The 26,731-nt window shown below is 24.7% G+C and overlaps 1 protein-coding gene across 1 annotated transcript in view; it reads right to left on the reverse strand.

Moving 5' to 3' along the window:
- LOC142223481 (uncharacterized) overlaps positions 1-26,731 on the reverse strand; it is a 525,017-nt gene that overhangs the window by 256,666 nt on the left and 241,620 nt on the right. Inside the window, exons 6-7 of the mRNA XM_075293366.1 lie at positions 15,342-15,569; positions 14,958-15,094 (exon numbers count right to left, since the gene is read on the reverse strand). Coding sequence (XP_075149481.1) covers positions 14,958-15,094; positions 15,342-15,569 — 365 coding nt within the window. The remainder of the gene's footprint in view (positions 1-14,957; positions 15,095-15,341; positions 15,570-26,731) is intronic.

Genomic DNA, 26,731 nt, shown 5'->3' on the forward strand with positions numbered 1-26,731 from the left:
TCCCATATTCATCGTGGAAAATATTATAAATTACATACTTTGAGTTTATATGCTTGTATTCGTGAGTTTCTAATAAAATATTAATTTTTGTACCAGGGGACGTATGAGTGTTATTAATTAGTGGTTTTAATTTTAAAACTACCATATCTCATTAAAAAATTATTGGAATTCTCTTAAAATTGGGTCTATAGTTAAGCTAAGACTTTCGACTTTAATAATATTGAAGATACTTTTATCGATACACTGAAAAATATCTAACCATATAACATTCTTTAATAAAATTAAAGAAACAAAATTTTAAAATTTCGTTAAATTTAAAATTTCCTTATTTTTTGAATGAGTAATAAACGGTTGTCTTAAAGCCATTTGATTGTCAAATGAGACTTTACAAAAACACTAAAACACCTTGTAGAAATAATGACCAGTTATTGCCATATGCACCTTTTGAATATTTAGTTGAAAATATAAAAAAAAAATCTGGACCTTTGGGGGTACATTTTGCTTTACTTAAATTTTCATTTGTTAGTAACAGAATAGTGAAACTGGTGAAATTTCTGCTAAAATAACCACAGGCAAAATAAAGTTGCTGTTAATTAAATCCTTGTCCGAATAAAACTCATTTGAAATAAATTCACAAAACGGCGAAAAATATTTAGTGGCTATATTGCATAGAGGCATATTATCAGTTGCATATTACATTTAGTTATGGTTTTATTATTTTTGCATTTTTTTGTTAACATACACATACATATGTTCAACAAAATGCTCTTATAATTGGGTAAATTTAACTGCTACGAATATTGGTAGTTATAACAATAATTTTTGGAATGTATAGCAATACAAAAGCATCAATGACAATATCAATTGTATATTTCGTTTTTCTATTTGATGGTAAGATTACTAGTAATTAGATAATAGACAACCGTGGAAAAATTGTGGTATTTTTCCATTTATGCAAAAATTATATTAAAATATTTTAATTTAGAGTCTATCCTTTATACAACAATATATAAGCGTATGTAGAGTCCATTCGCATAAAAACAAATTTTGCCAAAATTTTATTTCTTTAGAAAATCTTCCCAAAATTGTTTTTCTATAGAAAATTTTGACAAAATTTTATTTCTATAGGAAATTTTGTCAAAATTTTATTTCTATAGACAATTTTGTCAAAATTTTATTTCTATAGAAAATTTTTTTAAAAATTTTATTTCTATAGAAAATGTTGTCAAAATTTTATTTTTATAGAAAATTTTGTCAAAATTTTATTTCTATAGAAAATTTTGTCAAAATTTTATTTCTATAGAAAATTTTGTCAAAATTTTATTTCTATAGAAAATGTTGTCAAAATTTTATTTTTATAGAAAATTTTATTTTTATAGAAAATTTTGTGACAATGAACACCGTATTTGTTTTCCTTTCTATAGAAAATTTTGTCAAAATTGTATTTCTATAGAAAATTTTGTCAAAATTTTATTTCTATAGAAATTTTTGTCAAAATTTTATTTCTATGGAAAATTTTGTAAAAATTTTATTTCTATAGGAAAATAAAGGTATAAATAATTTGTGAAGTATATATAAGCGTATGTAGAGTCCATACGCATAAAAACTAATTTTGCCAAAATTTTATTTCTTTAGAAAATCTTCTCAAATTTTTTTTTCTATAGAAAATTTTGTCAAAATTTTATTTCGATAGAAAATTTTGTCACAATTTGATTTCTGTAGAAAATTTTTAAAAATTTTATTTTTATAGAAAATTTTGTCCAAATTTTATTTCTAAAGAAAACCTTACCAAAATTTCGTTTTTACACAAAATTTTGTCAAAATTTTATTTTTATAGAAAATTTTGTCAAAATTTTATTTCTACAGAAAATTTTGTCAAAATTTTATTTCTATAGAAAATTGTGTCACAATTTTATTTCTATAGAAAATTTTGTCAAAATTTTATTTCTATAGAAAATTTTGTCAAAATTTTATTTCTATAGAAAATTTTGTCAAAATTTTATTTCTAAGCAAATTTTCTCAAAAATTTATTTCTAGAGAAACTTTTGTAAAAATTGTATTTTTATAGAAAATTTTGTCAAAATTTTATTTCGATAGAAAGTTTTGTCACAATTTGATTTCTGTAGAAAATTTGTCAAAATTTTATTTTTATAGAAAATTTTGTCAAAATTTTATTTCTACATAAAATTTTGTCAAAATTTTATTTCTATAGAAAATTGTGTCACAATTTTATTTCTATAGAAAATTTGTCAAAATTTTATTTATATAGAAAATGTTGTCAAAATTTTATGTCTACAGGAAATTTTGCAAAACTTTATTTCTACAGAAAATTTTGTCAAAATTTTATTTCTATAGAAAATTTTGTCAAAATTTTATTTCTATAGAAAATTTTGTCAAAATTTTATTTCTATAGAAAATTTTGTCAAATTTTATTTCTATAGAAAATTTTCTCAAAATTTTATTTCTATAGAAAATTTTCTCAAAATTTTATTTCTATAGAAGATTTTGTCAAACTTTTATTTCTATAGAAGATTTTGTCAAACTTTTATTTCTATAAAAAATTTTGTCAAAATTTTTTTTCTATAGAAAATTTTGTGAAAATTTTATTTTTATAGAAAATTTTGTCAAAATTTTATTTACAGGAAATTTTATTTTTATAGAAAATTTTGTGACAATGAATACCGTATTTTTTTTTCTTTCTACAGAAAATTTTGCCCAAAATTTTCTTTATATCGAAAATTTTACTCAAAATTTTATTTCTATAGAAAATTTTGTCAAAATTGCATTTCTATAGAAAATTTTGTAAAATATTTATTTGTATAGAAAATTTTGTCAAATATTTATTTCTATAGGAAAATTGTGTCACAATTTTATTTCTATAGAAAATTTGTCAACATTTTATTTATATAGAAAATGTTGTCAAAATTTTATTTCTACAGGAAATTTTGCAAAAACTTTATTTCTATAGCAAATGTTGTCAAAATTTTATTTCTATAGAAAATTTTGTCAAAATTTTATTTCTATAGAATATTTTGTCAACATTTTATTTCTATAGAAAATTTTGTCAAAATTTTATTTCTATAGAATATTTTGTCAACATTTTATTTCCATGGAAAATTTTTTCAAATATTTATTTCTATATAAAATTTTGTAAAAATTTATTTTTATAGAAAATTTTGTCAAAATTTTATTTATAAGCAAATTTTCTCAAAAATTTATTTCTAGAGAAACTTTTGTAAAAATTGTATTTTTATAGAAAATTTTGTCACAATTTGATTTCTGTAGAAAATTTGTCAAAATTTTATTTTTATAGAAAATTTTGTCAAAATTTTATTTCTACATAAAATTTTGTCAAAATTTTATTTCTATAGAAAATTTTGTCAAAATTTTATTTCTATAGAATATTTTGTCAACATTTTATTTCCATGGAAAATTTTTTCAAGTATTTATTTCTATATAAAATTTTGTAAAAATTTATTTTTATAGAAAATTTTGTCAAAATTTTATTTCTAAGCAAATTATTTCTAGAGAAACTTTTGTAAAAGTTGTATTTTTATAGAAAATTTTGTCAAAATTTTATTTCTATAGAAAATTGTGTCACAATTTTATTTCTATAGAAAATTTGTCAAAATTTTATTTATATGGAAAATGTTGTCAAAATTTTATTTCTACAGGAAATTTTGCAAAACTTTATTTCTATAGAAAATTTTGTCAAAATTTTATTTCTATAGAAAATTTTGTCAAAATTGTATTTCTATAGAAAATTTTGTCAAAATTTTATTTCTATAGAAAATTTTGTCAAAATTTTATTTCTATAGAAAATTTTGTCAAAATTTTATTTCTATAGAAAATTTTGTCAAATTTTATTTCTATAGAAAATTTTCTCAAAATTTTATTTCTATAGAAAATTTTCTCAAAATTTTATTTCTATAGATGATTTTGTCAAACTTTTATTTCTATAGAAGATTTTGTCAAACTTTTATTTCTATAGAAAATTTTGTCAAAATTTTATGTCTATAGAAAATTTTGTGAAAATTTTATTTTTATAGAAAATTTTGTCAAAATTTTATTTACAGGATATTCTATTTTTTGTAGAAAATTTTGTGACAATGAATACCGTATTTGTTTTTCTTTCTACAGAAAATTTTGCCCAAAATTTTCTTTATATCGAAAATTTTACTCAAAATTTTATTTCTCTAGAAAATTTTGTCAAAATTGTATTTCTATAGAAAATTTTGTAAAATATTTATTTCTATAGAAAATTTTGTCAAATATTTATTTCTATAGGAAAATAAAGATACAAATAATTTGTGAAGTATATATTAGTTGGAGAGGGATATTTTGCAAAATCTAGCAAATCATCAGGAATTCTACCAATTTACCACACAGTAAAAAGTCTACCATTTCTGGTAGAATTCCACCAACTGTGGCAACCGTGTTCATTAGTAGTCAACAGTGTTGCCAACTATGAAGAAACAAATCTAGGTAGATTAAATAAAATTTTCAGCAGAAAATTTCTAATATTGGTACAAAATGGCTAGAAACAAGTATTTGCAGCCATAACATCGACCAGAGCAAATCTTTTGTACCCTTTACCATGGAATGTGCATTGAGTTTTAAATTAAAAGTTAGCCCATTTAGAGGGTGTTCTATTATTCGGAATCATACTGATATTTGCCAAAAAAAAATATTTTTCGTTTTTTTCTGTTTTTTTTTTTTTAATTTTTGCCATACTGTATGCCAAAGTTATAGCAATTACTGTGTTTACAGTTACCATCATTGTCTGCTTGCTACCATCATCATGGCTAAACCGTGAATTCAACCATAGACAACCAGGTCACCATGGTTGACCAACAAAGGACAATTGAAATGAAAATTGACTACCGAAACACGTTGCTGAAATTTACACCATAATTTTGTTTGATATTATTCGAAATACATACAATAGGAATTTGAAAAAAAAACCATAAAATTTGCTATCACGTTATAGAAAATTGAGAAATGAGATGGATATTTAGGATAATGAAATTTCTCACTAAAACTGAACATAAAATTCAAACAAATCTTGCCTTAAAACTTTTAGGGAATGATATTGAGCACAAAATCTCTTGCATTGGCAACAATTCAAGAATTAGTTGCCAATATTCTCGATTAATTTGAAAATAATAATATTTTCAAATAATAAATGAAGGGAATATATCATTTTCTCTATTTATTCTGCCTATGCAGCTCTGCTCATTCAAAGTATGAGAGCTGAGTGAGTATCATAGTGGTGAGTTTCATCAAAGAGAGCTCAATTAAAGTGTAATGCATTGCTGTCATAGCAATGCTGTGTTTCGTACACAAACAATAACAACAACAACTGATTCATTAGTAGTTAACAGTGTTGCCAACTATGGAGAAGCAAATATTTGTAAGTAGATCAAACAAAATTTATAGCAGCCAATAGCTAATATTAAAAATAAAAAATAGTCGGATACAAGTATTTACGGCCAAAACATCGTCCAGAGCGAATCTATTGTACCCTTCACCATGGATTGTGTTCTTGTAAATTAAGAGTTAGTCCATATGAAATCTATGTTGGATAAAAAGACAGAATAAAAAGTTTTATAAGACTCTTTAGTATTTCATCTATAGGAGTCTACATATATCAATTAACCGACATGAACCAATTTTTGCATGGTAATTAGAGCGCCATATTTCAAACGCTTGGAATGAAATTTACTCATTCAAGAGATGCTCCGCAAATCAAATCTAAGGACCTGTTTTTATGAGAGCTTTATATAATTGGACCAATATGAAGCAATTTTGGCACGATTGTTAGAGGGCATATACTAACATCTCGCACACACAAAATTTTTTTCTTATTCAATCACAAAATTAATTAATCCAATTAATTTTTTAATGGCAATATCTTCACTCAAATTCCAAAAAAATATAAATAAATAAAAAATGTCCATTATTTTTTTTGTAACTACGTTTTTTAACTAAAAAGTTAATTGTATCAATTAATTTTTTTAGTAAAATTTTTAAATTTAAATAAATTTAATTAACAATTAAATTAATTATTAATTAAAACGTTTTCAACTTTAAACAACTTTTTAATTGGAAATATTTTGCTGATAATTTTTTTGTGCATGTACCAAATTTCAACCGGATCGGACGAAATTTACTTTTCCAAGAGGTTCCAGAGATCAAGTATGGGGATCCTTCTAGATGGAAACTATACAAAATTATGAACCATTATGGACCAATTTTTGCATGGTTGTTAGAGGTACTAAAATCTGAATAGGTTGGATTATATGGAGGCTATATGTAATTATGAACCGATATATATATATATAAATTTCCTTATGGTTGCTAGAGAGCATATACTACGAAATCGCGCCACAAATTTCAACCGGATCGAATGAAATTTACTTATTCAAGAAGCCAGAAGAAGAAGAGATGAAAGCTGGAGATAGGTTTATATAAGGGCTATATGTAATTATGGATCGATATAGGCCAATTTTTGCATGGTTGTTAGTGAGCCTATAATAACATCGAATACAAGATTTCATTCAGATCAGATGAAGATTGCTTCTTCAAGGGTATCAGAAAATCAATTCTGGAGACCGGTTTATATTGGACCATGAACTTTGTAATTTAAATCTGTGGATCGCTTTATGTGTGGGGCTCCGATATGACCCATTTGCAATACTATCCGACCTAAATTAAAAAGTTTGTGTATGGACATCGCTAGATCGATTCAGAATTTCACCACGACCCCAGAAAAACTTTGTAATGTTAATGGTTAGGTTAGGTTAGGTTAGGTTATGTGGCAGCCCGATGTGTCAGGCTCACTTAGACTATTCAGTCCATTGTGATACCACAGTGGTGAACTTCTCTCTTATCACTGAGTGCTGCCCGATTCCATGTTAAGCTCAATGACAAGGGACCTCCTTTTTTTAGCCGAGTCCGAACGGCGTTCCACATTCCAGTGAAACCACTTAGAGAAGCTTTGAAACCCTCAGAAATGTCACCAGCATTACTGAGGTGAGATAATCCACCGCTGAAAAACTTTTTGGTGTTCGGTCGTAGCAGGAATCGAACCCACGACCTTGTGTATGCAAGGCGGGCATGCTAACCATTGCACCACGGTGGCTGTTAATGAAATTTGTCATTAAAATTGACCCAACGAAAAAGTTTTCATAAATACAATGAAACATTTATTTATTGTAATGATTTTACTATTGAATAATGAAATAATTTACATATATTAAGTGGTTAACACAATTGATATATAATGACCAATAATCTATATTTAAAATATAACAAAAAGTCCAGAATTGAAATCAAAAATGGCTATATTTCTAGTTAATAACAATCGTACAATTTTACTAGCAAGTCAACATCAAAAATAGCTAGATGTAGCTAAAAAAAAAGCTAAATTGGCATCATTGGTAATCAATCACCCATTGAGTGCCATATGCAGAGAGTGGAGTGGTGAGATTGAGAGTAGAGTGATGAGAGTTGATTGTTTGATGGATTTAGAATTTTAACTTAGGATACAATCAGGGTTGCCATCTTGGTCCGATCGTACCAAAATTGACCCAAAAAATTATTAAATTTTAAATTTGGTCTGATGGTCGGACCACATGGGATTTGCTTGATTTTGATCAATTTTCGTCAAATGTATAATTTTTCAAAATTTTTAAATTTTTTACAAAATTGTCTGTAGAACTACAATGTTGAAATCAAAAATGGCTATATTTCTAGTTAAATAATAACAATCGTACAATTTTACTAGCAAGTCAACATCAAAAATAGCTAGATCTAGCTAAAAAATAGCTAAATTGACATCACTGGTAATCAATCACCCATTGAGTGCCATATGTAGAGAGTGGAGTGGTGAGTGTTGATTGTTTGATGGATTTGGAATTTTAACGTTGACTTACACCCCTTCCTTTCCATTTGTTCATTGTATAACAAATGGAAAGGAAGGGGTGTAAGTCAATAACAGCACCAAGCATTCTCATAGGGAGTTATCGCTTAATTTCTAAAAAAAAAACTAATTCAAAGATCTTTCTTCCAATAAAAAATTCGTGCACCCCCACATAAAATTCGTGCAAATTGAAACTGGAACCAGTGCTCAATTTATTGATTTCTATGCTCTCTCGATACAAATGCTTAAAATAAAACAGGTTCCCAAGAGTTTGTCTCAAATTTTGTCAAACATTTTATTCATATAGGAATTTTGTCAAAATTTTATTTCAGTTGAAAATTTTTTCAAAATTTTATTTCTATAGAAAATTTTCTCAAAATTTTATTTCTAAAAAAAATCTTCTCAAAATTTTATTTCTATAGAAAATTTTGTGAAATTTTATTTCTATAGAAAATTTTGTCTACATTTTATTTCTATGGAAAGTTTTATCAAAACTTTACTTCTATAGTTAATTTTCGCAAATTTTTATTTCTATAGAAATTTTTTCTGAAATTTTATTTCTATTGAAAATTTTATTAAAATGTTATTTAATATGAACATTTTATTTCTATAAAAAATTTTATTTCCATAGAAAATTTTCTCAGAACTTTATTTCTTTTAAATATTTTGTCAACATTTTTTTTTTGCTATAGAAAATTTATTCAAAATTTTATTTCAATAGAACATTTTGTGAAATTTTATTTCTTTAGAAAATTTTGTCTACATTTTATTTCTATAGAAAGTTTTATCAAAAATTTATTTCTATAGAACAATTTAACAAAATTTTATTTCTATAGAAAATGTTGTCTACATTTTATTTCTATAGAAAATTTTGTCAAAATTTTATTTCTATAAAAAATTTTGTCAAAATTTTATTTCTGTAGAAAATTTGGCCAAACGTTTATTTCCATAGAAAATTTTGTCAAAATTTTATTTCTATAGAAAATTTTGTCAAAATTTTATTTCTATAGAAAATTTAGTCAAAATTTTATTTCTATAGAAAATTTTGTCAAAATTTTATTTCTATAGAAAATTTTGTAAAAATTTTATTTCTATAGAAAATTTTGTAAAAATTTTATTTCCATAGAAAATTTTGTCAAAAATTTATTTCTGTAGAAAATTTCATCAAAATTTTATTTCAATAGAACATTTTGTGAAATTTTATTTCTATAGAAAATTTTGTCTACATTTTATTTCTATAGAAAGTTTTATCAAAACTTTATTTCTATAGCCAATTTTCGCAAATTTTTATTTCTATAGAAAATTTTTCCGAAATTTTATTTCTATTGAAAATTTTATCAAAATGTTATTTCTTTTGAAAATTTTATTTCTTTTCGAAAATTTTCTCAAAACTTTATTTCTATAGAAAATTTTATCAAAATTGTATTTCTATAGAAAATTTTGTCAATGTTTTATTGTTTTGTAAGTCTCAGCGACTCAATATTACTATTAAGAATAATATAATTAATAGAATTATTCATTTTTTCAAAATGTTATTTCTTTTGAAAATTTTATTTCTATAAAAAAATTGTATTTCCATAGAAAATTTTCTCAAACATTTATTTTTATTAAACATTTTGTCAAAATTTTATTTCTATAGAAAATTTTGTAAATATTTTATTGTTTTTTAAGTCTCAGCGACTCAATATTACTATTAAGAATAATATATATAATAAAATTATTCTGAAAATATTAAATAGAAAAGAATTTTTATATTATTTTTATCAAAATTGTATTTCTATAGAAAATTTTGTCAATAGTTTATTGTTTTGTAAGTCTCAGCGACTCAATATTACTATTAAGAATAATATAATTAATACCATTATTCTTTTTTTTTTTCAAAATGTTATTTCTTTTGAAAATTTTGTTTCTATAAAAAATTGTATTTCCATAGAAAATTTTCTCAAAACTTTATTTCTATTAAACATTTTGTCAAAATATTATTTCTATAGAAAATTTTGTAACCATTGTATTTTTTTGTAAGTCTCAGCGACGCAATATTAATATTAAGAATAATACAATTAATAAAATTATTCTGAAAATATCAAATAGAAAAGAATTTGTAATGCTTAAGATTTTTTCTATTTGAAAAGAGATCAAATACAATCAAAATCTCAAAATAAATATTTTAATAAAAATATTATAAAAATAAGAAAAATAATTTACTTTATATGCTATTAAGGGTTGTTCAAGTTGACACCCTGTTAGATTTAAGTTTTTATGAATTGTAAAATACACCACTGCAATTTATAATGATGTATGAAAAATTGAAATGACATTTAACTGAACGAATTTCTCTCACTCTCTGGCTCAAATACCCGAAGGAACGAGTAGCCCCGACAAATAAATTAAATTTTAATTTATTATTTTAAAAACCAAATCTTAAATGCGTTTTTATTTATTTTTACACTCACTGATATATTATGTTATTTATTACAACGCTTTTTCCATTGGTGGAATGCAAATTAAATTCCTTCCAATTAAATTTTTGGTAAATTTTACATTTTTTCTTGACTTTAAGAAATATAGGAAACCATTTGTCTCCTTTTCACTTGATTTAATATCATATTTCTCTTAGTTTGCTTCTATGTCTTTCTCTTAGAATTCTTCTATTAACTGAATCATGTAAAATCCAGTAACTGATGCTAAAATTTAAGCTTATTGATGGCATTCCATAAATGCAATCACAATAATCGTTTCAATTGTTGAATTCTTTTTTATTGAATTTTCTTTTGTTTTACAGACTGCAAGACTTATGTGCTAAACGCCATGGTTGGTCAGCATTTTTTGATATAACATATGGTCGATTATATATGCAAACTTTAATCGACTGGAGAATATTGAATGTAGACTAGAGAGGGGATTTGGTTTCAATGGTAAAGCAAATAAAAAAAAACAAATGAGCATATTATTCTGCACTAAGTTAGAGAATAACAGATTTATAGAGTGAGATAGAGAGGGTGAAAGGGAGAGAGAGTGTTTTTTAAGATTCTACATACACAGAGGAAAGAGTAAATTGTATAGGAAGAATGAACTATCTTGTGCGAAAATTGAAGTAAATTTTACTCCACATTTTATAGGTTGTTCCCACTCAATGTGTAGTGGGCAAAACAAAAAATTTGGAAAAAATCTGTTGCATGTAAACAATCTCCTTAATTCTTTGATATTGAAGCCAGAGTATATCTTACTTGCAGGCATATTTCTTCTTTTTTTTGCCTTTTGTTCATGTCAAGTATTATCACTTTGATATTACAATTATCAATTTCCCATCACATGAAAAGCATTCTCTTCAATGTCTCCCCCCGATAAAATGAAAATCTCAAACAATATTTCCACGAATGTAAATGTATAATCACTTCCGGAAATGAGAAAGCAATAAACTTTTGAAGCGTCTTCCACTCCTTGTTCCCCTCAACCTTCATCCAACTTTTGAAAATTTCAAATGAATAAAAATAAAATGCCAAATCATTGAAATTATTGACTTGCAAACAATAAAACATAAGATTTATTGATTTTGTTGAGCAACATATATGTGCTTCATAGAAATTCCAAAACTGTTGCCTCATCATCATCACCAGTATCGTTCTTAACAATTAATTATAAATCATACGCAGTAGAGTATGACATGACCATAAAATGTCGAATTCAGGGGGGGTGGGGTTTATTTGATAGCATTACCCCAAGTATATGAAAAGTAGGGAAATGTTTGAATCACATGGCAACATGATTGATTGCAAATGTAAGATGAACTTTATTTGCAAATAAAAGTTAACAGGAAGTATTGACTTTCTGATAAATGGGGTTGTGAATCGTAAGGGGTTTTTATTATAAGAAAATTAACCATTTACCCTGGGTAGGTAGAAAATTTAGAAATTTATTTTAAATTTTGTTCGACCATAGAAAATTAAATTTAGTGGAAACTTTTATGTAGGTGTGTGTTTTAAATTAAACTCTGCTAGTCGAAACCGAGAAGTTGACAAATTTCATTTTTGTTGCCTGGTAAAAGAATATTTGTGCACATTTAGAAGACATTATTTTTATGGTTTATATGTGTGAAAATAAAAGATTAAAATTGTTTAAAATTTTGCTTTTAATTTTCGAATTATTCGATTGTATACGCACCCATTTACTTTGTTGTAATTCATAATCATCATACGCATCAATGGTTCTACTTAAATAATAATCATCATACGCACCCTGCTTCAAAAATATTGTTTTATCATACGAAAATAAATCTCAACAAGCTCTTGGCATCGATTTATATTTTCAACAAATAAATCTGCTCAAAAGACGACTTTTTTTGTCTATTTTCATATCATTCTTCGTTGGATAATATGTTTCCGAATGCGCAGAAAATGAAATCTGCATAATGTTTCTATGCATATAAGTTATGTTTATCATACGTACCACAGTACTATTTTAATAAAAATCCACATACGCGCCCTAGTCTGATTGAAAATAATTTATACGTTTATCTCAGCAAGCTTTTGGTTCCAAAGAAAGGATTTATTGGTAATAAATTAGTGCAGGGCATACAGGAAATCAAATATGAGTATCTGTTTATTAATTTGGACTCTACTCTATACTCTTTCATTGTAGAAAAGTTGAACATTTTCGGCATTAAGGTAAGTCAACAAACCGGATGGCTCATCTTTGAATGGCTATCATGAAATTTGATGATAGGAATATCAACATCAAGGTTGAGATTTTTGATGATCCTCTTTTAAGTTCCCCTGGCTACCACGGAGAACAAAAACGGCAAAAAAATCGAATGTCTGCTATGAATTATTTAAAAGTGATTTTTATTTCAAAAGGTTACATGGGCCATATTGTAAGTCCAACTTTGAGGCCGCAACGGCGAGCGAAAACAATTTCTTCAATTTCTTTAAAATTAATCAACTATTGCTTTATCTTCGTATTCTTGTGATTTAGTCCTGTGGAAGTTTTCATATTGATCTAAAATATAAAAAAGCAAAAAACCCATTCGAAAGTCGTAATCAAGGTCATAATCGTCTGGGAGGCCTTGAAGATATTTAGAAAGCGAATTTTTCAAAAATTTCTATAGAAATAAAATTTTGACAAAATTTTCTTTAGAAATAAAATGTTGGCAAAATTTTCTATAGAAATAAAATTTTGACAAAATTTTCTATAGAAATAAAATTTGGACAAAATTTTCTATAGAAATAAAATTTGGACAAAATTTTCTATAGAAATAAAATTTTGACAAAATTTTCTATAGAAATAAAAGTTTGGCCAAATTTTCTATAGAAATAAAATTTTGATAAATTTTTCTATAGAAATAACATTTTGAAAAAAATTTTCTATTGAAAAAAAAAATTATAACAACATTTTCTATAGAAATAAAATTTTGACAAAATTTTCTATAGAATTAACATTTTGACAAAATTTTCTATTGAAATAAAATGTTGACAAAATTTTCTATAGAAATACAATTTTGATAAATTGTTCTATAGAAATAAAATTTTGACAAAACTTTCTATAGAAATAAAATATTGACAAAATTTTCTATAGAAATAAAATGTTGACAAAATATTCTATAAGAATGAAAATTTGGACAAATTTTCTATAGAAATAAATTTTTGATAGAATTTTCTATAGAAATAACTTTTCTACAAAATTTTCTGTAGGAATAAAATTTTGAGAACATTTTCTAAAGAAATAAAATTTTGAGAAAATTTTCAATAGAAATAAAATTTTGATAAATTGTTCTATAGAAATAAAATTTTGAAAAAAATTTCGATAGAAATAAAATTTTGATAAATTGTTCTATAGAAATAAAATTTTGACAAAATTTGCTATAGAAATAAAATTTTAACAACATTTTCGATAAAAATAAAATTTTGACAATATTTTCTATAGAAATAAAATGTTGGCAAAATTTTCTATAGAAATAAAAGTTTGGCCCAATTTTCTATAGATATAAAATTTTGATAAATTTTTCTATAGAAATAACATTTTGAAAAAAATTTTCTATTGAAAAAAAATATAACAACATTTTCTATAGAAATAAAATTTTGACAAAATTTTCTATAGAAATAAAATTTTGACAAAATTTTCTATAGAAATACAATTTTGACAAAATTTTCTATAGAAATAAAATTTTGACAAAATTTGTTATAGAAATAAAGTTTTTACAAAATTTTCTATAGAAATAACATTTTGACAAAATTTTCTATAGAAATAACATTTTGACAAAATTTTCTATTGAAATAAAATGTTGACAAAATTTTCTATAGAAATAAAATTTTGAGAAAATTTTCGATAGAAATAAAATTTTGATAAATTGTTCTGTAGAAATAAAATTTTGACAAAATTTTCTATAGACAAATTTGACAAATTTTCTATAGAAATAAAATTTTGACAAAATTTTCTATAGAAATAAAATTTTGACAAAATTTTCTATAGAAATATAATTTTGACAAAATTTTCTATAGAAATAAAATTTTGACAAAATTTTCTACAGAAATAAAATTTTGACAAAATTTTCTATAGAAATAAAATTTTGAGAAAATTTTATATAGAAATAAAATTATGACATAAATTTTATATAGAAATACAATTTTGACAAAAAATTTATATAGAAATAAAAATTTGACAAAAATTTTATATAGAAATAAAATTTTGACAAAAATTTATTTTTTATATAGAAATTAAATTTTAACAAATTTTTTATATAGAAATAAAATTTTCACAAAATTTTGTATCGAAATAAATTCGTGACAAAATTTTCTATAAAATCAATATTTTTAAAAATTTTAATTTTTGTTTTAGGCCATACTATCAAAGGCTCCCTTCTATCTTTAAGCTTTCAAACAATAATATTCATCATACGTTCCCATATTTTCAAACTGAAAAATTACCATTAAAATATCCTTATTTTTATTTCTTTACTCGAAAAAACATGTTATTTGCATTTCATTAGCTTTTCTTTGCCTCTTCTCATCACATTTAATTGAATTGCATATTCACTTACCGTGTTGCTTTTGTTGCATTAACGACAATGCCATCTTTATACCACTGAAATTGCATACGTGATGATCCCTGAGCAGTGCATGATAAAATAAATTGACTATCTTCGCGTATAATTTGCTTCTGATTGACAGATAAATCCTAGAATAAAAATTGAAAGGAAATCAAATTAAGAAAAATGTCTACTACAGCAAGATAATATAATTGAGAATGAATTTAATTTTTTTTTTTAATTTTGTGGGATATGTCATAATTATTAAATTGATGGAGTTGTGTTATGTTTGACAAGAATTAAAACTTATAATATTTAAATATGTTAGCCAACAAAATTATTATAAAATAAAATTCAGTTTCATAATTTTACTTAATTGTTTTCTTCCCAACTTACCATAAGATTCAATGGAGGATTCTCATCGAATAAATGATAATTCGAGACCAGGGTTATATTGCCAATGCGTCCTCTCTCCACCATACGAGTTATGGCCTCTCGTATGCGATTCGAATCTCCTTTGACACCAAAGAAATGAAAGGTAATATCAAGGCGATCGGTACTATTTGAAATCAATTCCAAATCACTAATTTTAGTTATATTGAAATTACGCAGGACACGGGAAAGCTGAAAGTAAAATATGAAATTTTTTTCCAATTAATTATAATAAAATCATGACCATTTTTTATGGGTGCGATAACATTTCACGCGATGAAATTATAACACATAGTGGAACAAATACATGTTTTTTTAATTAAAATATAAAAAAAAAATATTTATACAGAACATTTTGTGAAAATTTTCTTTCTATAGAAAAATTTGTCAAAATTTATTTAGAAAATTTTATAAAAATTTTATTTCTGTTGCAAATTTTGTATTAATTTTTTTTTATATTGCAAATTTTGTTAAAATTTAATTTCTATAGAAAATTTTGTTAAAATTTTCTTTCTATAGAAAATTTTCTATCTATAGAACATTTTGCCAATATTTTATTTCTATAGAAAATTGTGCCAAAATTTTATTTCTATAGAAAATCTTATCAACATTTTATTTGTATAGAAATTGTCAAAATTTTGTGAAAAATTTAATTGTATAGAAAATTTTGTCAAAATTTTATTTTTATAGAAAATTTTGTCAAAATTTTATTTTTATAGAAAATTTTGTCAAAATTTTATTTCTATAGAAAATGTTGTCAACATTTTATTCTTTTATGGAATTGTGTTAAGATTTTGTGAAATTGTGAAAATTTTAATAGAAAATATTGTCAACATTTTATTTTTGTAGAAAATTTTGTCAAAATTTTTAATTTTTATATAAAATTTTGTCACAATTTTATTTTTGTAGAAAATTTTGTCAACATTTTATTTCTATATGAAATTTTGTTAAGATTTTACTTCTATCGAAAATTTTGTCAAAATTTTATTTCTATAAAAAATAAATTTTATCAAAATTTGGTTTCTATAAAAAATTTTATCAAAATATTAGTTTTATGGAAAATTTTGTCAAAATTTTATTATTATCGGCAATTTTGTCAAAATTTTATTTCTATAGAAAATTTTATTTTTATACAAAATTTTTTAAATTTTGTTATAGTAAATTTTGTCAAAATTTTATTTCTATAGCAAATATTGTCAAAATTTTAATTCTATAGAAAATATTGGCAGAATTTTATTAATATAGAAAATTTTGGCAAAATTCTATTTCAATAGAAAATTTTGGCAAAATTTTATTCCTTAGGAAAATTTAATTCTGTAAGAAATGTTGTCCAACTTTTTTCTAAAACATTTTTGTCAAAATTTTGTTTCTATAGAAGATTTTGTCAAAATTTTATTTCTATAGAAAATTTTGGCAATATTTTATTTTTGTCAGAATTTTGTTAGAATTTTATTTTTATCGAAAATTTTGGCAAAATTCTACTTCTATAGAAAATGTTGTCAAAATTCTATTCCTATAGAAAATGTTGTCAAAATTTTGTCCAAATTTTATTTCTATAGATAACTTTGTTAAAATTTTATTCCTATAAAAAATATTGTTAAAATTGTACTTCTATAGAAAAATTTAGTCCTACAGAAAATTTTGTCCAAATTTTATTTCTATAGATAATTTTGCCAAAATTTTACTCCTACAGATAATTTTGTCATAATTTTATTTCTTTAAAAAGTTTTGTCACACTTTTATTTCTAAAGACAATTTTGTCTAAATTTGATTTCTATAGACAACTTTTTTGACATTTTTTTAATAAACAATTTTTTTCATAATTTTATTTCTATACAAAAATTTTGTCAAAATTTTATTCCTATATAAAATCTTTTCCATATTTTTTTTTGTAAAAAAATTTGTGAAAACTGTATTTTTATTGAAAATTTTCTTATAATTGAATTTGTATAGAAATTTGTGTCAAAATTGTATTTCTATAGAAATTTTTTTGAAAAATTTTATTTCTATGAAAAACTTTGTCAATAATTTATTTTTATAGATAGTTTTGTTAAAAATTGTTTGTTGATTTTTTTGTAGGAAATTTTTGGCAAATTTTTCTGAAAATTTTCTCAAAATTTTATTTCCATAGATTATTTTGTCAAAAACAGAAATTTTGTCAAATTTTTTTTTCTATAGAAAATTTTGTTTTAATTTAATTTCGATAGAAAATTTTATCAAAGTTTTATTCCTATAGAAAATTTTGTTAAAATTCTATTTCTATAGAAAATTTTGTCAAATTTTTTTTTCTATAGAAAAATTTTTTCAACATTTAATTTTTAAACAATTTTTGACAAAATTTTACTCCTACAGAAAATTTTGTCAAAATTTTATTCCTATAGAAAATTTTGTTAAAATTCTATTTCTATAGAAAATTTTGTCAAAATTTTTTTTCTATAGAAGAATCTTTTCAACATTTAATTTCTAAACAATTTTTGTCAAAAATTTACTCCTACAGAAAATTTTGTCAAAATTTTATTCCTATAGAAAATTTTGTTAAAATTCTATTTCTGTAGAAAATTTTGACAAAATTTAATTTTTGTAGAAAATTTTATTTTTTGTTCCTGTAGAAAATTTTCTCAAAATGGAAATTTTTATCAAAATTTTATTTCTATAAAAAATCTTATTTCTATAGAAAATTTTGTCACATTTTTTTATAGAAAATTTTGGCAAAATTGTATTTCTATATAAAATTTTGGCAAAATTCTATTTCTAAAGAAAATTTTGTTAACATTTTATTGCTATAGAAATTTTTATTAAAATTTTATTTCTATAGAAAATTTTAGCAATGTTTTATTTCTATAGGAAATTTTGTCAGAATTTTATTTCTATAGAAAATTTTGGCAAAATTCTATTTCTATATAAAGTTTTGGCAAATTTTTCTGAAAATTTTCTCAAAATTTTATTTCTATAGATAATTTTTTCGAAATATTATTCCTATAGAAAATATTGTCAAAATTTTCTTTCTATAGCAGATTTTGTCAAAATTTTACTCCTACAGAAAATTTTGTCAAAATTTTCTTTCTATGGCAGATTTTGTCAAAATTTTACTCCTACAGAAAATTTTGTCCAAATTTTATTTCTTTAAAAAGTTTTGTCAAACATTTATTTCTAACGAGAATTTTGTCTAAATTTTATTTCTATAGACAACTTTTTAAAATTTTAATACTAAACAAATTTTTTCATAATTTTTTTTTCTATACAAAAATTTTGTCAAAATTTTATTGCTATATAAAATCTTTTCCATATTTTTTTTTATAAAAAAAATTGTCAAAACTGTATTTCTATTTAAAATTTTCTTATAATTTAATTTGTATAGAAATTTGTGTCAAAATTGTATTTCTATAGAAATTTATTGCCAAATTTTATTTCTATGAAAAACTTTGTCAATAATTTATTTTTATAGATAGTTTTGTTAAAAATTGTTTGTTGATTTTTTTGTAGGAAATTTTGTCAGAAGTTTATCTCTATAGAAATTTTTGGCAAATTTTTCTGAAAATTTTCTCAAAATTTTATTTCTACAGAATATTTTGTCAAAAACAGAAATTTTGTCCAAATTTTTTTCTATAGAAAATTTTGTCTAAATTTAATTTCGATAGAAAATTTTATCAAAATTTTATTCCTATAGAAAATTTTGTTAAAATTCTATTTCTATAGAAAATTTTGTCAAAATTTTTTTTCTATAGAAAATTTTGTCAAAATTTTATTCCTATGGAAAATTTTGTCAAAATGTTATTTCTATAGAAAATTTTATCAAAATTTTATTTCTATAGAAAATATTGTCAAAATTTTATTTCTATAGAAAATTTTGTTAAACATTTATTTCTATGGAAAATTTTATCAAAATTTTATTTCTATACAAAATTTTGTTAAACATTTATTTCTATGGAAAATTTTATCAAAATTTTATTTCTATAGAAATTTTTGTCAAAATGTTATTTCTTTCGAAAATTTTGTCAAAATTTTATTCCCGTGGAAAATTTTGTTAAAATTTTATTTCTATAGAAAATTTTGTTAAAATTTTATTTCTATAGAAAATTTTGTTAAAATTTTATTTCTATAGAAAATTTTGTCAAAATTTTATTCCTGTGGAAAATTTTGTTCAAATTTTATTTCTATAGAAAATTTTGTCAAAAATTTATTTCTATAGAAATTTTTGTCCAAATTTTTTTTCTATAGATAATTTTGTCAAAATTTTATTTCTATAGAAAATTTTGTCTAAATTTAATTTCGATAGAAAATTTTGTCAAAATTTTATTTCTATAGAAAATTCTGTCAAAATTTTATTTCTCTATAATATTTTGTCAAAATTTTATTGCTTTAGAAAATTTTGTCAAAATTTTATTGCTTTAGAAAATTTTGTCACAATTTTACTTCAATAAAAAAATTTTGCCAAAATTTAATTTCTATAGAACATTTTGTCAAAACTTTCCATTGAATTCTTTGACATATTTTCTGTATTTTCTTGATACTAAAAATGTAAAAAAAAACTTAAACTAGACAAAATGCCCTAAAATTACGACATCAATAAATAGTTAAGTGTTGTTTATGACCATACAAAATTGCAAAATTAATTTTGATATATGTTTGTTTGTAAACTTGGTTTGCCACTTGCCTTGCTGTATATTTAGATACCACAAAGTTATAGGATTTCCAATAGAGACAAAACCAAAGAAAAAATTAATTCGAATCTAGATAACCACAATGATATAATAAATCCAAAAACATAAATTAATTTAAATAGACTAAGGCATCATATTTTTTGTGGGTATGTGACCACACATTGTAAGTTGTATTTTTTTTTGTTTTTTATTTACATATATAAATATAGATATGTACAAAATTACAAAATTTAATTTTTATATACTTTTGAAGGAGATGATATTGTGGTCAATTTAAATTAGTTTTTTTTTTCTTAAGGCCTTTTTAAGAGATTATAAGATATGATAGCAATTTCTATGTAATGGCCAATTAAGAAATATAATTTTTGGTTAAAAAATAAAGTATTTTTTTTTATTGAAATATTTATAGATTGGTAAGATTTGGATTTTTTATTTTTAAATGTGATATTTTATTTTTAATATATGTTTTTTTGAATTTTTGCACCATTTTTTTCTCGAATAAATATTATGTCAATATTTAATGTGATTTTCTATTATAACATTTTTAAATTATAAATTTTTAATACACTCAAACAACAAATAGAGCAACAACTATTTACTATCACCCAATATCCCTTTTATTCATTTGTAAAAGTTAAAAGAAACCATTCACCTCATAAGTATATACCACCTGGAAAGATTTTAGAAAATCCCTATTTATATGTTGAGTTGAGTTTTAATGAAAATCCCAAATTTTTCTATGAGTATTGGGTGTTATCTTTTTCTTTTCATTTTTCTCTTGTGGAAAACTAAAGCTTGATATTGTTTTAAGTATAATAACCATTAAATGTTAAACTATAACTATGAAAATCTCTATAGAACATATTACATATTATAAATATTTAGTAGCAAAGTTTCCTGTGGTTCATGTGAGATATACCCAAATAAAATGGTAAAGTTACAACGCATAAAAACACACACGCACACACAATGAAGTTGAAAAATTAAATGAGATCCCAAGATTTGTATTTTATTTTTAAAGATTTTGTAATCAAAAACCCAATTGAAACTGTACAATAGGGTGTATGAGTATTATTAATAGAAGTACAAGAGGGCGTATGAGTGTTACTAATAGAAATACATAACAAGGGGGCGTATGAGTGTTACTAATAGATCTTCATAACGAGAGTGATATTATAAGAGCATGATTTTTATTGAAATTTTCTTCGATGAAGACTAACCCAAAAACAAAAAACGGTCTTTCGAACCCATGTTTTAAACTGAATATTTTTATACCCTCCACCATAGGATGGGGGTATATTAACTTTGTCATTCCGTTTGTAACACATCGAAATTTTGCTCTCAGACCCCATAAAGTATATATAATCTGGGTCGAGGTGAAATTCTGAGTCGATCTAAGCATGTACGTTCGTCCGTCTGTTGAAATCTCGCTAACTTCCGAACGAAACGAAACAAGCTATCGACTTGAAATTTGGCATAAGTAGTTGTTATGGATGTAGGTCGGATGGTATTGCAAATGGGCCATATCGGACCACTTTTACGTATAGCCCACATATAAACCGATCTCCAGATTTTACCTCCGGAACCTCTAGGAGGAGCAAAATTTATCGTATTCGGTTGAAATTTGGTACGTGGTGTAAGTTTGTGGTTTCTAAAAACCATGCAAAAATTGGTCCATATCGGTCCATAATTATATATAGCCCCCATATAAACCGATCCACAGATTTGATCTCACGAGCCTCTTGGAGGAGCAGAATTCATCCTATCCGGTTGAAATTTGGTACGTGGTGTTGATATATGGTTTCTAACAACCATGCCAAAATTGGTCCATAATCATATATAGCCCCCATATAAATCGATCCCCAGATTTTCCTGCGGAGCCTCTTGGAGGAGCAATATTCATGGTGTTGGTATATGGTATCTAACAACCATGCCAGAATTGATCCATAATTATATATAGCCCCCATATAAACCGATCCCCAGATTTGATCTCCGGAACCTCTCGTAGGAGCAAAATTTATCCGATCCGGTTGAAATTTGGTACGTGGTGTTGATATATGGTATCTAACAATCATACAAAAATTGGTCCATATCGGTCCACATATATATATAACCCCCATATAAATCGATCCCCAGGTTTGTCCTCCAGAACCTCTTGGTGGAGCAAAATTTGTCCGATCCGGTTGAAATTTGGTATTTGGTGTTGGTATATGGTTTCTAATAACCATGCCAAAATTGGTCCACATTGGTCCATAATTATATATAGCCCCCATATAAATCGATCCCCAGATTTGACCTCCGGAACCTCTTGGAGGAGCAAAATTTATCCTATCCGGTTGAAATTTGGTACTTGGTGTTGGTATATGGTTTCTAACTATTATGCCAGAATTGGTCTATATTGGTCCATAATCATATATAGCCCCCATATAAACCGATCCACAGATTTGAACTCACGAGCCTCTTGGAGGAGCAAAATTTATCCGATCCAGTTGAAATTTGGTACATTTCGCTAGTGTATGGCCGATAACCACCATGTCAAAATTGGTCCGTATCGATCTATGTTATATATAGCCCCCAAATGAACCAATCCCCAATCACAGAAAAATCACGATTGCCACACGAGCCAAAAATAATCTACCAAAGTTTTAATTGCCATAGAAAATTTTGTTAAAATTGTATATTTGTATAGAAAATTTTGTCAACATTTTATGTCTATAGGAAATTTTTACGAAATGTATATACAAAATTTTGTCAAAAATTTATTTCTATAGAAAATTTTGTCAAAATTGTATATCTATAGAAAATTTTGTCAGAATTTTATTTCTGTAGAAACTTTTGTCAAAATGTTATTTCTATAGAAAATTTATGAAGCATTTCATAGTTGAAGAGGAATATTTTGTAAAATCTTCCTAACCATCAAGAATTCTACCAAACTACCAAACAGTAAAAAAATCTGCCATTTTTGGTAGACTAGTGTTCATAATTGTATATAGCCCCCATATAAAGCGACCCTAATATTTCAATTCAGGCTCTATAAATACCGCAAAAATATTTTATCGGTTCGTAATAATTTCTTCCCTATATATACCGGTCAAGAACTGAATACATACGTATTTAATTGACGTTTCTTTTGTCTACTATGTCTACGCATGGACTAACTTACAATTTAGAAGATGATGTTAAGAAGTTTTAAGATGCCTTTCCATCGGCCGCAATCCAAGTAATTTAATTGTGGATGAAGTAGAAGTTTCTACACAATCCATGGTGGAGGGTACATAAGATTCGGCCTGGCCGAACTTACGGCCGTATATACTTGTTCTTTTTAAATTGGTGTAGAATTTTTTAACACTGCCTATAGCATATTCCAAGAATAAATCGCATTAAGGAATGTTGGTAACCTTCAATTAAAAAAAGCTCACACTTCTACACTGCTCTAAATACTTTTTCCCCTAAGCTAAACAAACTAAAATAAATTTCAGTTTAAACGTTCATTTCAGCTCCACAGCTTTTCAGTTTTACTTAAAAAAATTTCAAGATAAAAAACGCAACTCTCATCCCTAAACATATTCATTATAACTTTTAACGACATGTGTGTGAGTGTGTGTGTGTGTGCCCAACAAAAGTAAACCCATCATCATCATTCCCATATAAAACCTTCTCTCTATGGTATTTTTGGTCATGTACAACGCTATAGGGGCCATTAAAAAATCATTTTGAAAAATCTCTGCTCCTCTTCTATTTATGCCTCTCGTCACTCTTGCCCCTCTCTCTCTCTCACTCTTTTTCTCACACACTCTATGAAAGTTAAACTACTACTCTTATGTTAACATAAACCAACTAATTGCCACTAATTATACGTATAAAAGTTTTAAAAGAAGAAAACAAAAACATATAAATAAATGAAAAAAAAAAAAACTTAAAAAGTGGAAAAAGCTATTTATAGTGGGAAAACAATTTAACAATACTTAAGGGAATATGGATAACCAAAACGATGTGTGTTATATGTTGTGATGTAAATGTTGTTGATGGCATTATCTATGATACAAAATTAGCTTTTCAATTGTGGTAAACAAAACGCACTATCATCATTGAGAGCATTTCAGGAAAGTTTAATGGCATATTAAAACTGTCTATTAACCAACACTAAAGGAAATTTTTCTAAGAAAAAAAAAATTAGTGAAGCTTTTTTTGAAGGAAAGTATATCACAGGCACTTTTTCAGGGAAAAATAGCCACAGACACTTTTTTCAGTAAAAAAGTATCACAGATATTTTTTTCAAGTACAAAGTCTCTCAACCATTTTTTTAAAAAAAAAATCTCTGAGACACTTTTTTGGGGAAAAAATTAAGAACACTGTTTTCAAAAAAAAAAAAAACTCTCATGGACACTTTTTTTAGAAAAAAGTCTCATAGACACGTTTTTCAGGAAGAAAGTATAACAGATTTGTTTTCCGAAAAAAAGTCTCACAGACATTTGTTTCAGGAAAACAAAAATCTTCTAGAGACATTTTGTTTAGAAAATACTCAAATTCGAGTTTTTAAGGAAACATTTTTCGCAGACACCTTTTCCTGAAAAAAAGTCTCAAAAACACTTTTTTCTCTCATAGAAAAAACATCTTATATAAACTTTTTCAGAAAAAAAAATTAATAGACTTCTCAAAGAGATACTTACAGACACCTTCTCCTGGGAAAAGACATATTTTTCTCATATTTTTTTTTTTTTTTTGAAAAAAGTCTCATTTTTTCAGAAAAAAAATCTTTTTTTCAGAAAAAAGTCTCACAGACAAATTTTTTGTGGAAAAAGTCTCAAAGACAAGTTTTTTTAGAATAACGTCTCTCAGACACTTTTTCCAAGAAAAAATTCCCATGAATAATTTTTTCAGGAAAAAAGTCTGTCAGACAATTTTTTTCTGGAAAAAATTCATAGATACTTTTTTTTAGAAAATACCCAAATAAGAGTTTTTCAGAAAAAAAAAAAAAATTCGCAGACACCTTTTCTTGGAAAAAAAGTCTCAAAAACACTTTTTTCTCTCATAGAGAAAACATCTTATAGGGACTTTTTCAGAAAAAAAAATTGCTTAGACTTCTCCCAGAGACACTCACAGACACCTTCTCCTGGGAAAAGACATATTTTTCTCATTTTTTTTTTTGAAAAATGTCTCATTTTTTTCAGAAAAAAAATCTAATTTTTCAAAAAAAGTCTCAATTTTTCAGGAAAAAAATCTCATAGACTTTTTTCAGAAAAAAGTCTTACAGACAAGTTTTTCTGGGAAAAGGTCTCAAAGACAAGTTTTTTGGAACAACGTCTCTCAGACACTTTTTCCAAGAAAAAACTCCATGAACAATTTTTTCTCGAAAAAAGTCTCTCAGACACTTTTCAAAAAAAAAAAAAAAAAAAAAACAAACAAAACTCCCGCGGACAATTTTTTAGGAAAAAAATCTCTCTTTTTTTCTGGAAAAAAGTTTATCGGACGCTTTTTCCAAGAAAAAAATCCCATGGACAATTTTTTAGAGAAAAAGAGTCCAACAGACATTTTTTTCTGGAAAAAGGTCTCTCAGACAAAAAAAAAAAATAAAGAAAACTCCCATGGGCAATTTTTTTTAGGAAAAAAATATCTCAAAAAAAATTTTTTTTGGAGAAAAGTCTATCATACGCATTTTCCAAAAAAAAGTAATCCCATGGACAATTTTTGTAGAAAAAAATTCTCTCAGACAATTTTTTTCTAGAAAAAAGTCTCTCAGACACTTTTTCCAAGAAAGGAAAAAAAAACTGTCATGGACAAATTTTTCAAGAAAAAAACTCTCACAGACATTTTTTAGGAAAGAAGTCTATCAGACAAATTTTCCAACAAAATCTCTCATGGACAACTTTGTAAGGAAAATGGGTCAGGGAAAAAGTCTCACAGACATTTTTTTCTGAAAAAAAGTCTTAAAGGCATTTGTTTAAGAATAAAACTTCCCAGAAAATTTTTCTGGAAAAACTTTAAAATCACTTTTTTTCCAAAAAAAAAAAAAACTCCCAAGAACATTTTTTCCAGAAAAAAAAACACTCATGGACACTTGTTTCAGAATGGGTATTTTTTCGCACAGACAAGTTTTTCAAAAAAACAAAAAAACAAAAACCGTCTCAATGACACTTTTTTAGGAAAATTTACTCACAGACACTTTTTTCAGGAAAAAAGTCTCTCAGACACTTTTTCCAAGAAAAAACTCCCATGGACAATTTTTTCAGGAAAGAAGTCTCACAGACATTTTTTTCTGGAAAAAAGTCTTTCAGACACTTTTTCCAAGAAAAACTCTCATGGACATTTTTTTCAGAAAAAAAGTCTCTCACACACTTTTTCCATGAAAAAAAAACTCCCATAAACAATTATTTTCGGAAAAAAGTCTCACAGAAATTTTTTTGAGGAAAAAAGTCTCGAAGCCATTTTTTTAAGAATAAAATTTCTCAGACAATTTTTTGGGAAAAACTTTAAGGTCACTTTTTTCAGAAAAAAAACTCTCAAGAACACTTTTTCCAGGAAAAAACACTCAAGGACACTTGTTTCAGAATGGGTATTTTTTCGCACAGACAAGTTAAAAAAAAACCGTCTCAATGACACTTTTTTTTGGAAAATTGACTCACAGACACTTTTTTCAGGAAAAATCTCATAGAGGCTTTTTTCAAATACTCAAATATACGTTTTCGAGAAAAA

The sequence above is a fragment of the Haematobia irritans genome, chromosome 2, assembly GCF_050003625.1.
Source record: "Haematobia irritans isolate KBUSLIRL chromosome 2, ASM5000362v1, whole genome shotgun sequence".
Lineage (NCBI taxonomy): Eukaryota > Metazoa > Arthropoda > Insecta > Diptera > Muscidae > Haematobia > Haematobia irritans.